Raw genomic sequence first — 15292 nt, forward strand, 5'->3', positions numbered from 1 at the left:
GAAAAACCCCATAAAAATGGTCCAATTTTCACACAGCCATAATTCTTACAATAGCGAATATATTTCAATGAAACTTTTTTCTGAAGTAGAGCCCATGGGTACCTACAAAAAAGCGTTAGATAACTTTTTTGTAGAGCGTCAAACAAAATTATCATAAATCAAAAACGAATTTTTGAGAAAAATCGACAAGGGGTTAGGTGCCTAAATTTTTCGGCGACAAAAAAAATTTCAATTCGTCCTGGAAAAATTATTTTCAGTTGCAGGGGCCAATTACAATCATTTTTTATGAATAGATCTACCCCGGAAATCCTACCCACTTTCCAGAAAAAAATCGAATACGGTCGGAACTTTAAACGTTAATAACTTTTTAACGAAATCTCCATCAACAAATTAGTATTCTTGATTTTCATCTTATTTTGGCCTCTAGAATCTCCCATTAAAATTTTTCCCAGGGGTGGCCGAACACCCTGTATAGCTTGAAACGTAAAAATGCGTGTCGTCGAGATTCGAAATTGTATGCCGTGAAGACGGACTTCGGCTGTTCAAGAGCAAGAAGGACAGGCTCCCATTGTCGTTCTTTATCGAATTCCCGAAGTTGCATGAGGTGCTGACCTAGCATAACATGTGGCTTGTGCGGTAAGATATGTTCGTCGTTACTAATGTCGACGTCGATGCACTCAATTATGCCAGATCTGGCCACACTGGTCCTAGGATAATAAAAGTCCCATAATAGAATTCCTATAGTAACGTTCTTAGTGATAACTTCTCGATGTTTAGCATTATCAGAAATCCAAAAACAATAGCGTGTAAATTAAATGTTCATTTTACATGATATAAGCAAAAATCGCTAAATCAATTTTTAATGTGCTGTAAGTATGTTTCATTTAATAATTTATGTCGATATTCATAACATTAATTTTACTATAAACAAATATTTATAATGTAAACTATAGACAAATACAGAAAATATGAAAAATTATGCTTGCGCTATTCTAACTCACGGCCATCATACTGATATTGCTCTGAAGATTTATAGGTAATAAAATAATTAAAATATGTATTTTCTACTTCCAATTATAAAAGTATGTTGAGTAAGTTAATGGTTTATAGTAAATGCTCATTAAAACTCTTCATAATCATAAAATATTTATATTTGTTTTTAGTAATCGTATATTATTGATTATAACACATTTTAAAAAGTTTGGATCATTGATAACAGTTAATCGAGGTTCTGCATTACAACAATTTAATAATGGCTCATTTTCTATAAAGTAAGTAATTTTATGACTATTATAAAATTTTTTATCTCTTAGATTAACAAAGTCATCTAATGCAAGGGGTAACTTATAAATATTTATTTTAGGGTATTGTTTGGAAAGGATGACATTGATATTCTGGCAGCTGTCAGATATATAGCAGAACAAATTAATGCAGAGAAACCATTATTAATTTCAATATGTTTAAAAGACTATGATTCAGACACTTTAAAAGCTATTGTTGCAGCTATAAATAAAATAAAACCTTGGTGATATTATAAAATAAAAATATAAGTATGAGTTTAATATTTGGTCAATTAGTTATTGGCCCACCAGGAAGTGGGAAAACTACATATTGTAATGTTATGTCCAAGTTTTTAGAGAAACTTGGCAGAAAAGTAGCTGTCATTAATATTGGTAAAAACAAACAGTATTTAATTAATTGGTAGTAATGAAATTTAAAATTGTTTATTTTTTGTAGTTGTTATGTTTATATTTTTAGATCCTGCAAATGAAAACATGGAGTATACACCAACAATAGATATATCTGAATTAATAAAACACGAAGAAGTAATGTCACATTACAGACTTGGACCAAATGGAGCTTTACTTTACTGTATGGAATTTTTAGAAGCTAATATAAAATGGTTAATTACAAAAGTTTTAAATTTGAAGGATTACTATCTCATTTTTGATTGTCCAGGACAGGTATGTACATATTATCACTGTACAACTTCATATGTCTTTTAGCTTAAATTTAATATTTATTAACAGGTTGAATTATATACTCATCATACATCAATTAGCACAATTGCTGAAAAATTAGAACAAAATTTGGTAAGACTATGCAGTGTGCATCTTGTAGATTCTCACCATTGTAGTGATGCTGGTAATTATATTCATATTGGATTTCTAAATATATTTCTATGAAAATGTAGCTGTATTTAACATTAATCCTTTGGGTTATAGGTAAATATTTATCCTCCTTAATTCTTTGCACAACAACCATGTTGAAACTAGGCTTACCTCATGTTAATGTTATGACAAAATTTGATGAAATGAAAAAATTTAGTCATTGTCTAGATTTTAACATAGATTTTTATACCGAAGTACTCGATTTAAAGTATTTATTGGATAAACTCGACGAAGATCCGTTTACATCAAAGTAAGTTTTCTCATTGAATAGTTTTATATAAAATTGTTACAAGGCTTCAAATTTTACAATGTTTAATGAACTTTAAGTTATAAACAAAAAATTTTCTATAAATATTCAAAAGTATTTAAATATAAAATTTCATCGTTTTGTGTGTAGGTGTAAAAAATTAAATGCAGCTTTTGTGTCTCTGATAGAAGATTACAGTCTTGTCAGTTTTATACCATTAGATATTTCTAATCAAGCATTGTTACTGCAAGTAAAAAATGCAGTGGACAAAGCTAATGGTTACATTTTTGGTGGAAATGAACCTCAAAATGTTCAAACTTTACTTGCATGTGCTGTAGGAGCAGTAAGTGAAACTGAAAAAATGTCCACAATAGATTCATATCTCTAATAAAAAAATTTATTTTTTGTGTAAATGACGGTACTTCTTTCCATATTAAATTGCTTCGATGTAGTTGTGGGTATATCAGGTAAATTTTTTAAATAAATACAGCAAGTTAATAAACATATTTTTATTAATTTATTGAATTCTTGACTAGTCTATTTGATTGACAAATATTTGTGCTAAATCATCATAATCGTATGTCCTCTTCAAGAATGTATCCTCCAACTTTAATCCAGAAATGGTCTACAACATTATAATGTTAAATATTATATTAATATTTCAGTAATGTTTATATAAAAATACTTACAATAATACCACTATGTAGTGGAACCAGACATAAAGGAATATCTATTGATGTTCCAGATTTTAATGTTCCTATCTTTATATTTGATATTCCACACCATGCTATAGAGCTACTTGATTCCAGACTTAACATCAAATCCATACTTCTTTCTCTAGTAAAAAAAACCGTTTAATTATTTCCTTTATTTCAATATAACACTGTTTAGTTCGAGTTCAAAATTATATTTTTTTTTATTTCTATTCTTTCATATAGATTAATTACTTACGATGTATTTATTATATGACATTTAAAATTAACAGTTTGTTCAAGATATACTTCTAGAGGAATATCCTTTATAGTAACTCTTAAATCACCATATTCGGGTGCCTAGAAAATTAAAATGTAAATGAAATACTAAAGTAATTCAATTACAAATTAATTAAGAAACGAGATAACAAACCATTCTTTGTAACTGACTTGTTTGTAACCTTCCCCTTTCTCCTAAATTACTTCTCCAAACAATATCTAATTTTCCGATGTTTGTTGCATTGTGCATCATTTTTGGATCTTTTAATAATGTCAATTGTGGTTTTAAACAATATAAATACTGTCTGCTACAATCAGTATCTAACACATTTACGGATCCATAAATAGAGTCTCCATTTTCATTTGTATTTAGTGTTGATACTGAAGAAATTAAAATATTCATCATGAAAATTTACAATTAGATTAATGAAAATAATATATGGCAAACTCACCACTGAATAAATTAGATGACTCAAGTGAAACTTTTTCTAAACATATTGGACCTGCTGTAAGATTCTGTATTTGTGCTTCAAGGTACACTTCATCTGACTTCAAAAAAATGTTTTCGTTAAATTTTATTAAATAACTATTATTTCAAATAATCAAATAAACATGTCACAGCTAGTAAAGTTTCTTTATTATGTAAATCTGATAATTGCAAAAATATTACCTCTGCATTATAAAACTTTGTTTTCACATCTAATGGCTTTACCACTTGAAGCCTATAATATTTCCTAAATGATTGTGGAGTGGCACCTGAATATGTAGGTGTATAAGTTATATCACATACTAATCTGAAATATATTTGTATTGGTCATTTACTTGATTATATGCTGGAACATTTTTGAATTATATATTCTTACATATGAGTGCCTATTTCTTTTACTTCATGATGTATTACTTCATCAATTGTACTGTCAGGTGCTATATCTTTCATCCTTCCACTATTACCAGAAAGAGAAATAATTTGAGTACTTGTTTGTAAATCTGCCTATAGTATGAAATATTAAGAACAATTCATAAATTATATATATATATATGTGTATAATTATTATATAATATTATAATTTATTTTTATTATTTATTATCTTATATTTCTTATATATACATATAGATACATTATAATAGCTAAGCCAACCTATTAACATTAATTAAAATTTAAATAAGGCTTATTTGATATTTGAAATATAAGAACACATTACTTACTTTGACTGTAATATCCTTGACTAATTGACTACTGCCATTATGTACACAAAGATAGATTGAAAATATTTCACCTAAATAAATATTCCTGAAAATATATATGTATAACATTAACATTAAATTATTCCTATGGTTAAACTGAAATATGTTTTAAAGCATTGATAAATCTAAAATTTAATTTTAATAACAGTAATTGCTATACAAGTATAAACATACCCAAAACTTTGTGGTAATACCATAAATTGCCCTACTGCAAGAGTTTCCATTCCTTGGAAAGCACTACAATCATTTTTAAGTTCATTATTTAATGTATTGCCAGGGAGGTCTGTTGAATCACAAGTAACAACTACTGGATTTGCAAGTGTAGGTCGTGTCAATCTCATTACTGAAAACAATATATTAAAGCATGATTATTGGTATCTGTGTTTTTGATATTTGAAAGAAAAAATACACTTTTCTAAATAAATATGATATTACAAAGAAATTGTTTTTGTTACCTTTCAATGCTAGCATATGTTCTCCTTCTGGTTTAGTTTCCATTTGGATTATAAATGATATAAGTGACAAACAAGGTGAAAAAATAAATCTCCGCCGATGTGAAATAACAGTAGCTGTCAAATGTCACTCGAGAAATATAACCTGTGATGTATTTACATATATACCATTCGATTCGATTCGATTTATCAAGTCGATAGTTTAACCAAAGAATTACCAATTAAATCAATAAATCAATTAACAGATTACTTTTTAAAACAATTAAATTCTTCTTGTACTATTCGTAATATGGTCTCAATAAATTTAATAACAGTCATCAAATAAATATAAATTTGAAAAAATTATGACGCAAATAGAAAGAATAATACACTATTATAAGTTCTTAAAAAAATATATGAATAATACATCGAATTTTGTATGACAGAGGAAGTTCAAACATTATTAAAAAACAATGAAAGGAAAATAACATTAAAAATGTTATTTAATTTAGAATGTATGATTGGTTTAAAATGTCAAAAGAGGGCGTATTAAAGAATATGTCAACTCGCAGTATTAAATGAACGTATCTAATATATTTGTAAGTTAAAGATTGTCGCTTATGTTTTAAAATTATAACGATATTTGAACTAAAAGTTTGGTTTATTTTTAGTGTTCCTTTTTAAATATTTTTAGTTAGGTTAATATTTAACTCATTGAAAATAGTTCATAATCACAGAATTATATTTTATAAACTTAAGTACTCCTTTACTAAGCAATAGTAGATATGTGATCATTATTATGATATATTGTGTTATCAAATACAGTTACAAACCTCGTACGAATATAAGAATTTGCACTCTGCATATGTACGCATTCAATCAACAAATAAAACGATATGTTTTTATGGAATGGCGGAATTGCATGTAATTGGGCAAATTTCGTCTGCAAAAGATTTTAAACAACCACGTCTTTTGTGCAAGTGGAGTTTTCATGCTGGTACTGTAATTATTTATAATTGTATATATGATCAACAATATATTCATTACTCTAGAAGCACTAATATTTTTGTTTCTATTACAGGGAATGGTTGGAAAGTTTTAAACGGTTATGAAGAAGGACAAACACAAGAAAGTTGTGATTTATATACTAATGAACCAATTTGGGATCATCCTATAGATTTACATTATACAACACAAACACTGCAAAATTCACCAAAACTTTTATTGCAAATATTTTGTAGAGACACCCATGAAAGAACATTATTTACATCTTATGGTGTTTGTAATATTCCATTATCTCCTGGATTTCATTCTATAGAGTGTCACACATGGAAACCTATTGGTAAGTAAAGTATTTTCTAAGAAACTATTTTATATGTTTCTATACTTTGTATATATTATATTTCTATATGATCATTTATTCAGGTAATTGGAAAGATAGGCTCAGGGATAAATTTTTGGGAATAACTTTACAGTTAAAGTCACCAAGTGTTTTAGTTAACTCTTTAGATAGGTTTGAGTTACTTACACAAAGTATGGGTACAGTGAAGATCGAGTTGCACATACTTGCTCAAAATTTTGAAAAATATGGATGTCATTTGTGAATATATATTATGATAATTTGCTTTATTGCCAAAGAATATTGAGTAGTATTTAAAACTAACAAAATGTTTATAACAAGATTTGTATTAATGTTTTTTTATTTAATGTGTAATGAAATCATATTCACAAAGAAAATTGAAGAAATATTTACATGTGCGAATGAAACAGAATGCGATGAGCTAGTAGAAAAAGATACATTAGAAGAATCACTTAGTACTACAGTTGAAAGTCTTCGTAATTCAACTAGTACTGACACTAGTAATTTTGCATATTCAACACAAATTACAAAAATCCAAACATTACCAACTATGGAAACACCTCATAAAGTTGAATATAATAATGGAACAAGAAATTTCACTGTAAATAGAATACAGTCTGATGTATGTGAATGTGATTTAACAGTGAGTTTATATGTTTTGTGGTAATTTATATTTAATTTAACTCCTCACAGCAAGAATCTTTTCTTAAAAATGTATTAATATGTATGCTATAGTACAAAGTTAAGAGACTGGTAGTCCCATATATGACATGTTATGTTGTAAGGAGTTAAAATATTGTATGCTATTAATAGTATTAATTTCATTTTAATCTCTTTATACAACAGACATCATCTTGTGACATCAATTGCTGTTGTGACATGGATTGTAATGATTTTCATTTAACAGTTTTTTCACATTGTGAAAATCACCAGGCAGAATTATATGATAAACGTTACTGTTATACTAACAATTTTATAGAACGAAATAATACACCATTTATACTTGAAAAATTGGCAAACAATCTTTTTTGTATTTTATATGACAATCTTCCACCTACATACAATAATAATAATAATTTGGTAAGACTTTAAATTATGAAAAACTAAATGATATTAGATGATACTTAATATGTTATAAAATAAATTCCTTTAGATTATAATTATATTATAAATGTTTTATTTCGTATAGGATATACAGACTGAAAAAGATTTAAGAGAAGCAATGAACCCAAATAGATTGAAATGGAAGTGGGAAGACCAATTACATGTACCTGAATATACTACTTCTAGTCCTTATCAAGATGGTGACATTATATGGAGAATATATAACAATTATATTCAACCTTTTGGTATATATTATTATCTATATAACATTATCATTATAAATATTATATCAAGATTTCCTTGAAAAGTACTTTATTATGATACAATTTAGAACTTCTACAGTCTGGCTTCACTGAGTTGTGTGCATTCAAGAAAACCTTAAAATATCTTCGTGAGTGGAAAGAACAATGTTTACAAACTGATTTGATTAATACTAATCAGTATCTTTTTCCAATGGCATTTAATAATTTTACTATTATTACTTCTCCTCATTTGTTAAATGCAACCTATATTGACATGTCAGATCAGGTACTAATACAATAGAGATATTTTAATCAGTATAAAAGATTTGTTTAGATACAATTAAGAAATTTAATATTCATCAATGCATGTTTTTTGTATTTTAAGAACTCATAACATTGAAATTTTCCACTTACAGGTTTGTCCCAAGAATGTGTGTTTAACATTAACTAATTACTATTGCAAGCATTCTTGGCAAGCATGTAACACAACCATCATATCAGGATCTTGTCTCAATGGAACATGTTACAACATTGTAACAGGTGTAAAATATTTGATTGTTCACAATGGCACTATGGGAATTGACAGCATTAATGTATATTTCAATATAGATAACGTTTCTCGAAGTTTTTATCAACAATTTGAGGTAGTTTATGAATGGGTTGAACTGGATAAAGAAAAAAGTTTTTCTCTTAGTGGTAATCCTGGTTATATTTTGGGGAAGCCACTTATTATTGGTACTTTAAAGATAAATAAGACTAATAACGCGAAGACTATCACTTTTAATAAAACTGATAGCTTTTTAACATTGCCTATAGCCAGAAAAGGTGGTGAATGTAATGAAATAAATAGATACACTCTTGGCTTTGGAGAAGATGTTAAATTAAGATGTTCTGTATCTTTACCTGTCAGTAACTTTAATACATCGTCTTGTATAGAATTACAAAATCGCACTATGCATATCTTGATGAAGGATTCTTTGTTTAATGTTACTCAAACTAATCAATATAGTATTTATGTTTCAAAGTCAGGCAATTTTACTAAAAATAATACAGCTGATTGGGCACAAATTTTACTTGATAGAGTACCTCAAAATATTGTGACAGGAAAATTAATTAATGACCGTTTACAGTGTTTAGGATTAATAACTTCAATACACTTAAATGTTTTGTATTCTGCCTTAAAGAAACCTGAGAGTTTGACTAATTATAATATATTAGGAGTAGGTATTAATTTTTCTAACGAATCTAACGTATCATGGTCAACATGTTCAACTAAAAATTGTACAAACATACTTAAAGTAGATATTGTTAGTTACGTTACATTTCATGATGTGTCGAGGCCGTCCAAATATTACTTTGTAGGAGGTCCTAATTTGGATCTCACCTTACCGTATGACTTTTTTTATCCTTTTCTAAGTAGTTCAAAATGTATTACATCAAGTATATTTTTAATAAGCAGTGTGGTGCCCATAGTAATTTTACACAGTTCCTTTTATTGATCTCCTGTAATTACATCGGTGTACATTTTTGAGAAAGTAGTCAAAATATGTATAACAATGTAAATTAAAATATATACTGACAGTATATCAAAAATAATTTTATGTCTGTATATGATGGGATGAAAAGTTTAATAAAGTACAACTGCTATTTTATAACAATATTTCAATAATGCAAAATATATATTTAAAATAAATAATGTCATTTATATTTTTTTTACTTTTAATGTCATCCATTTTAAATTATTTTGTTTAACATAGTTATTAAAAAGTGCTATGTAATTATTTAAGTTACTTTCATAATTTATGTTTGCCATTACTATTGAATTACAGAAAATGAAGTTTAATTTCAAATAGTCTGAGAGTATAAATTTCGTATTTATATTTAATTCGTTCAATTATCTATAGTTTCTATATTACATACTAATCGTTATTACAATTTTAATCAATAACAAATAAAAGAGAAGATAACCATTTTCTTTATTAGACCTTCACGTTATATTAATTAAAATGGTATTTCAAATTGTACTTAACTCAGTATTGAATATATTTGAAAAAAATTGTTCCGACACAGACGAAAATTTACTAATAAAATTTCAGCCAATGAGAAAAATTTGTTTAAATCGTTTGCCAATCGCGTGTGCTTCCATTCTTCTCTAAAATCTCGCAGTGTAAACTTGGTACTAACTCCTGCAACCGTCGTGATGCACTATGGGACGTTGGGTTGTGCTTCGCTCCAATACAAGATGGCTGACACTTGTTAGTAGTGTATTTTCGTTTGGTCGAATGTACATTTTTATAAAAAAAATTAGTGCCTTCGTACCCGCGTATGGTGCACGCACGTTTGTATAATTAATACAAGAGAGATCTTCCTTTTTTACCGAATAGTTGCCTTATCATGTATTATCAGGAGACATCAAAATGTGCCGTGAAAGTGCTAGAGGCAGAATAATTACCCGTCATCAGCCATGTTCATATGTGTTCTTTTGTTATGACAATTGTGATATAATTCTCGTGGAATATAGTGCCAAGGTGAAGTGATATCTCGCTTTGTTGCGCTTCTACTCTGTCTCTGGTGTTTCTCACAAGATTCGTTTCACTACGAAATAAATTAAATGAAAGGTATGTATTTACTCTATCGTCTTTGGTACGCCTATCCGCGAGTCATTCTTGAAACCTTATATCCGTGTAATTTCTTTTTTTTTCGATTGTCTTTTTTTCGTTTCTTCATGCTTACAATACATGAGAACCGACTGACCTATTAACCTGTTATATCGATTAACATGATGTCATGTACGGTTTCTTAGTTTCTCTCTGACATATTCTTTAAATTTTGGTCGCTGTCACATACTGTTTTACATTTTCTTGGAATTGGACAGTTTCTAATCGCACGTTCTGCAATAGCCGTCGTTAAGACATGACGGGTAATTGAAACGAAGCATTGATTTCTAATATCGGTTTAAAATAATTCTTACTCTTATTAACAATTCGATAGTTTGCGATATTTAACATGAACAAAGTTGCGATTCTGAAACGAGAATGAGCAAACTAAACATGGCAGTAACATTGGTAATTAAATTTAATCATAATGCGCTATTAGATGGAGGTTACTCCATCTTAATCTGATTTGCCCTTAAAACATTATTTTTTCGTAAAGTACGTTTGAGGTAAATAATTATACCATTGTACTTAAGTATTGGTTTTTATAAATTCGATAATATATAAGGATTATTAAACGATTTATTATTATCGTTTTAAATTTGGTTTTTCATAGAAAAATAGTTTATATGATACATAAAAATACAATTTCTTTTATTAATAATATATTGAGCGTTGTACTGGAAATATTATAAAATATGAATTGAAATGGTAAAATTATTCTAACAAATTGGGTCAACGATAAACAGCTTTTTATTATTTCTTTATACACTGTTTTCGTTGTTCGTAAGATAAAAATTTATCATTTGTAGTACCTGTATATCAATTACAAGATGGTTATAAAAAATGAGGCGATAAATCGGTAATCTCGGTATTATTTTAATGTAATAATAATCAAGAAAATTGGTCGGAATATCATTACTGTGTACGATTCTTTTAAAATTGGCCGTGAGAGGCATTCGACTCACGTCTGACACGAAGTATGTAAATCACAAATGTGATATTCAAGTTACGACTAAAATATTGACCGAACTTACATCGACCTGTCCTTGCCAATACATTTTAAGTAAAATAAAAATTTTCTTTACATTACGTTATAATTACGAGGAGTCCTTTATAGCAGGGGTGATCAACTTCCGTATATGTGTATGTATATGATCGACTTTTTTTTCTTAAAAATATGTCGCGATCTACCTACTAAAATCTTGACATTTAACACATTCAAATGTCTGTGTAAAAATCGCTTCGCGATTGTCTTGTTGGCCGAAATTGTGAATATATGACAGTCTTAACAAACTGAACGTAACCACGTTCGATGTATACGAAAATGTAAACAGTTTCTATTTCCTAGATACGATGATATTTTTATTAAAAAAAGATACAAATTATTTCTTATACAGTAAGATAAATCATGGTTCGAGTTATATTTTATCTTAAATCTAAATCCATTGATCCATCAATGGCTATATTTAGATGTTTTGGAGTACACTCGCATAACAGAAATTTAATTGCGTGTAAATTTGCTCGTCCTTGATGAAACTGGGCATCCGAGTGTTATACATCGAGTGCATTAACTCCTTTCAACGCATTGATGTTAGTGTACCATTTATACAGAATTAATTATCGTATAATTAATTTTAAATAACGTTTCACTATTTTGTGTTTATATATAAAGAAATTTCATACGTCGAATATATTTTAAATAATTAATATCATACATTGCTTAACATATTAATGATTAACGAGAATTGACGCGTACAATTTCGAATTTACAACGGGAAATGAGGATATTTTTTATAGCGACAAAAACAATTTTCTATTTAAGTTATTAAAAATTGGTTGTATTTGTATTTTAGAATGTACAGAATTGTAAAATTCCTAACTTATCGAAAAATTAATTATTATTAATTTATTCATTTAATAGCTGAAAGGGTGGATCATTTTAGTTACAAACATATACACAAAACAAGGATAAGGAAAAAAGTTTCATTTTGATCTCCTAATTGTAATTGTGCGAGCATGATAAACGTTTCGACGTATTAAACTCGTACTCGAAGGAGTATAGTCGTAGAATGTAAACTGTTAACACGAACTAATCATATCTCGCTGATGTACCAATGAGTTTTCGTTATCGACATATAACGAAAATAATAATTTACTCAGATTATTTACAATGCACCAAATATAGAGGGTGTTCATCCACCCCTGGGAAAAATTTTAATGGGAAACTCTGGAGGTCAAAATAAGACGAAAATCAAGAATGCTAATTTGTTGATTAAAGCTTCGTTGAAAAGTTATTAACGTTTAAAGTAACGCCTGTAGAACGGCAATCTGCGAACAGCTGCGTACACGCGGTAGTGGTTCTCACTTACAAAAACTGTAAGACTGTCGATACGTCAGTAAGTAGAGTTTCTCGTGCTGAATGAGAACCACTATCATGCGCGCGCAGCTGTTCGCAAATTGCCGCTCTACAGGCGTTACTTTAAACGTTAATAACTTTTTAATGAAGCCTCGATCAACAAATTGGTATTCTTGATTTTCGTCTTATTTTAGCCTCCAGAATCTCCCATTAAAATTTTTCCCACCGGTGGTTGAACTATAACTATTTTCTACGCAGATAATAAATCTTTTCAAAAGTTATGTCTTGCTCCTTTCTTAACAAATTAATCCTGTTTAATAACGAAATTCAAATATTATCTTGGTAAATAATAATCTTGATGTTTGAGACAACAAATCTCTCTTACTCCGTTTCATTTTATCAATTAAGTTATTTCAGACGAAGAATTGTGCTAATTTTGTTTATAACGACGAGCAATAGTTCTAAAATAGTGTACAATACACGTAGGTCTTTGAAATATTGGATGTCGCGACAGTAAATAATAATTAAGCATCAATGTAAATTCTGCGTGACTACGAGCTTATGATAGTAAACAGCAAACGACAGAGACAATCTCGTTGATGAGGGGAAATTATTATTTATTAGCATCGTACGCGGTAAACGATCGAACATCCTGAATTAATTAAAAAGTACTTGAATTTCAAAGTATTACAATTATTTCAACTAGTATACTTTTCTTTTAATTAATTTAAAAATTGTATCCAACCTTCTTGGTTTCTTTAAAAGTGTCTTAAAAAGAGCAAAAATAATTTCTCGTGTGTCAGTCCGCATATTGCAACATCACTTTGTAATAAGTTTAGATATTATGCTATTAGATTTTATCTAACTAGAGAAATTGCACCATGAACATAAAATACCCATTAAAAGATATTAATTTCTATTAAACATGTTTCATCAACGTAGTATGTATTCAATAACTCGCCAGAACTTGTCTATTTTATATACTGCCAGGTTTCTCGGTTTCTCATGCCTGAAGAAGCAATGATGCAGCCAATAGTCTTCAAAAGCCCTACAAAATCAATGTCTGTCGTCAGCTATACGTATATTCTTCCTCTTATATGTTTCCGTGCAAAAATGCCGCAGCACTATACCCACAAAGCAATAAAAAAGTTTTGCCTGAAACATTAAAATTTAAATTCTTCGTTAAGTTGAAAACAAAATAATCATTTAACTCCCCAAAAGCAAATTCAATGTCTGCAGTACTTTTCATAATTATTCAAAAATTTCTAAACATAGTTTTGCAATTATTTTACGATTCAATATTGTCACATAAATCAATTTTTAAGATTGTTAATTTATTTGCGGATGATTAATTCCTGATACAGATTTCGAAACGTATCCATTACTCATTGAAAATTTCAATAATGGTTTTTTTCATTACTTTAAATAATCATTCGATGATTGAGGTTTCTTTCTTAAAAATCAAAGGAACAGATTGTTATTATTATTCTATCTATCGTATGAAATATACGATACTTTTTTACGAATATAATTGTTACAAATATGAGAACTAGAACTTTGAGTACTCGAAGAAACTGAATTTAGCCGAGTACTTGGATACTTTGAACAATGTCGAGTAACTTAAACAGTTTTAATACTTTAAGAGGTAAGATCACTGTAAAAATCTGAAATAAAGCGTTTTTTTTGCTATTTCTTTTGGATGGATGGAAACGTAAGAGTGTAATAATACTCAAGAATATTATTAACCATGTCGTTAAGAGTTAAAAAAAAAATATTTACTCAAAAATAGTGCAAAATGACGACGCTGGAGCCATTTTCGCGAGGCGTGTTTCGAATTTGAGGCTCTCTGCGGCACACAGTGTAACTGATGCTTCGAATCTGGAAAAAAACAAAAAATTTTCTCTTAATCTGCATGAGTATAGCTAAAGAAATACGTAGGGGATTTTTGAAACATTAATTTCTGTGTGATTGGCGAGCATTTGAAGTAGAAAGTCCAATTTTGTCCAAAAAGGGGGCAATCATTTGCCAATAAATAAAGTTAAAATTAACTTATCGAAGATCCCTTATGTATTTCTCTAGCTATACTCATGCAGATTAAGAGAAAATTTTTTGTTTTATCAGTTACACTGCGTGCCTCACGACAATGGCTCCAGCGTCGTCAGTTAGCACTATTTTTTAACAAATATTTTTTTTTTTAACACTTAACGACATAGTTAATAACATTCTTGAATATTATTATCCTCCTACATCCATAAAAAAAAACACGCAAAAGAACGCTTTATTTCAGGTTTTTACAGAGGTCTTACCCCTTAATTAGGTTCGATAAAACGGGTTTGATTCGCGAATAGTTTTCATAGGACAAGGTTTGTCAGGACATATTTATACGTATAGGCAAAGAGCTCCATTAAGTCTTATTAAATTTTTCAACGATAAGGATGATCTTCGAAATTGCTCTTTCTAAGGTCGTGTCTTTTCTACGGTACGTTTCTTTTAAAAAACAGTGAAACT

General features: G+C 28.7%; 3 protein-coding genes across 6 annotated transcripts; 2 read left to right on the forward strand and 1 right to left on the reverse strand.

Annotated features, from left to right (window-relative positions):
- The first annotated feature begins 691 nt into the window (after window positions 1–691).
- Window positions 692–3114, forward strand: LOC143341062 (GPN-loop GTPase 2). Of its 4 annotated transcripts, none has more exons than XM_076763601.1 (8): window positions 692–869; window positions 954–1082; window positions 1164–1271; window positions 1364–1673; window positions 1759–1964; window positions 2031–2145; window positions 2226–2421; window positions 2569–3114. In XM_076763601.1, exons 4-8 carry the CDS (start codon window positions 1553–1555, stop codon window positions 2804–2806), a joined length of 876 nt encoding a protein of 291 aa, XP_076619716.1. In that variant the 5' UTR covers window positions 692–869; window positions 954–1082; window positions 1164–1271; window positions 1364–1552; the 3' UTR covers window positions 2807–3114. The 4 variants fall into 4 exon arrangements, with proteins under 4 accessions (XP_076619716.1, XP_076619715.1, XP_076619717.1 ...); XM_076763600.1 differs by having other exon boundaries at window positions 954–1036; XM_076763602.1 differs by lacking the exon at window positions 954–1082.
- LOC143341061 (trafficking protein particle complex subunit 13) lies at window positions 2914–5381 on the reverse strand. The gene is made up of 10 exons (XM_076763599.1): window positions 5090–5381; window positions 4809–4977; window positions 4596–4680; window positions 4253–4380; window positions 4060–4183; window positions 3842–3938; window positions 3544–3770; window positions 3370–3470; window positions 3108–3255; window positions 2914–3043 (listed from the first exon to the last, which is right to left on the reverse strand). The coding sequence occupies exons 1-10, from the start codon at window positions 5130–5132 to the stop codon at window positions 2951–2953; spliced, it is 1215 nt and encodes a 404-aa protein (XP_076619714.1). The 5' UTR covers window positions 5133–5381; the 3' UTR covers window positions 2914–2950.
- Window positions 5382–5557: 176 nt separating this feature from the next.
- LOC143341356 (tectonic-3) lies at window positions 5558–9441 on the forward strand. The gene is made up of 9 exons (XM_076764243.1): window positions 5558–5664; window positions 5891–6062; window positions 6147–6407; window positions 6491–6667; window positions 6713–7068; window positions 7272–7505; window positions 7615–7774; window positions 7861–8057; window positions 8188–9441. The coding sequence occupies exons 1-9, from the start codon at window positions 5644–5646 to the stop codon at window positions 9268–9270; spliced, it is 2661 nt and encodes an 886-aa protein (XP_076620358.1). The 5' UTR covers window positions 5558–5643; the 3' UTR covers window positions 9271–9441.
- The last annotated feature ends 5851 nt before the right edge of the window (window positions 9442–15292 follow it).

Source organism: Colletes latitarsis, chromosome 4 (genome assembly GCF_051014445.1).
Source record: "Colletes latitarsis isolate SP2378_abdomen chromosome 4, iyColLati1, whole genome shotgun sequence".
NCBI classification, from domain to species: Eukaryota; Metazoa; Arthropoda; class Insecta; order Hymenoptera; family Colletidae; genus Colletes; species Colletes latitarsis.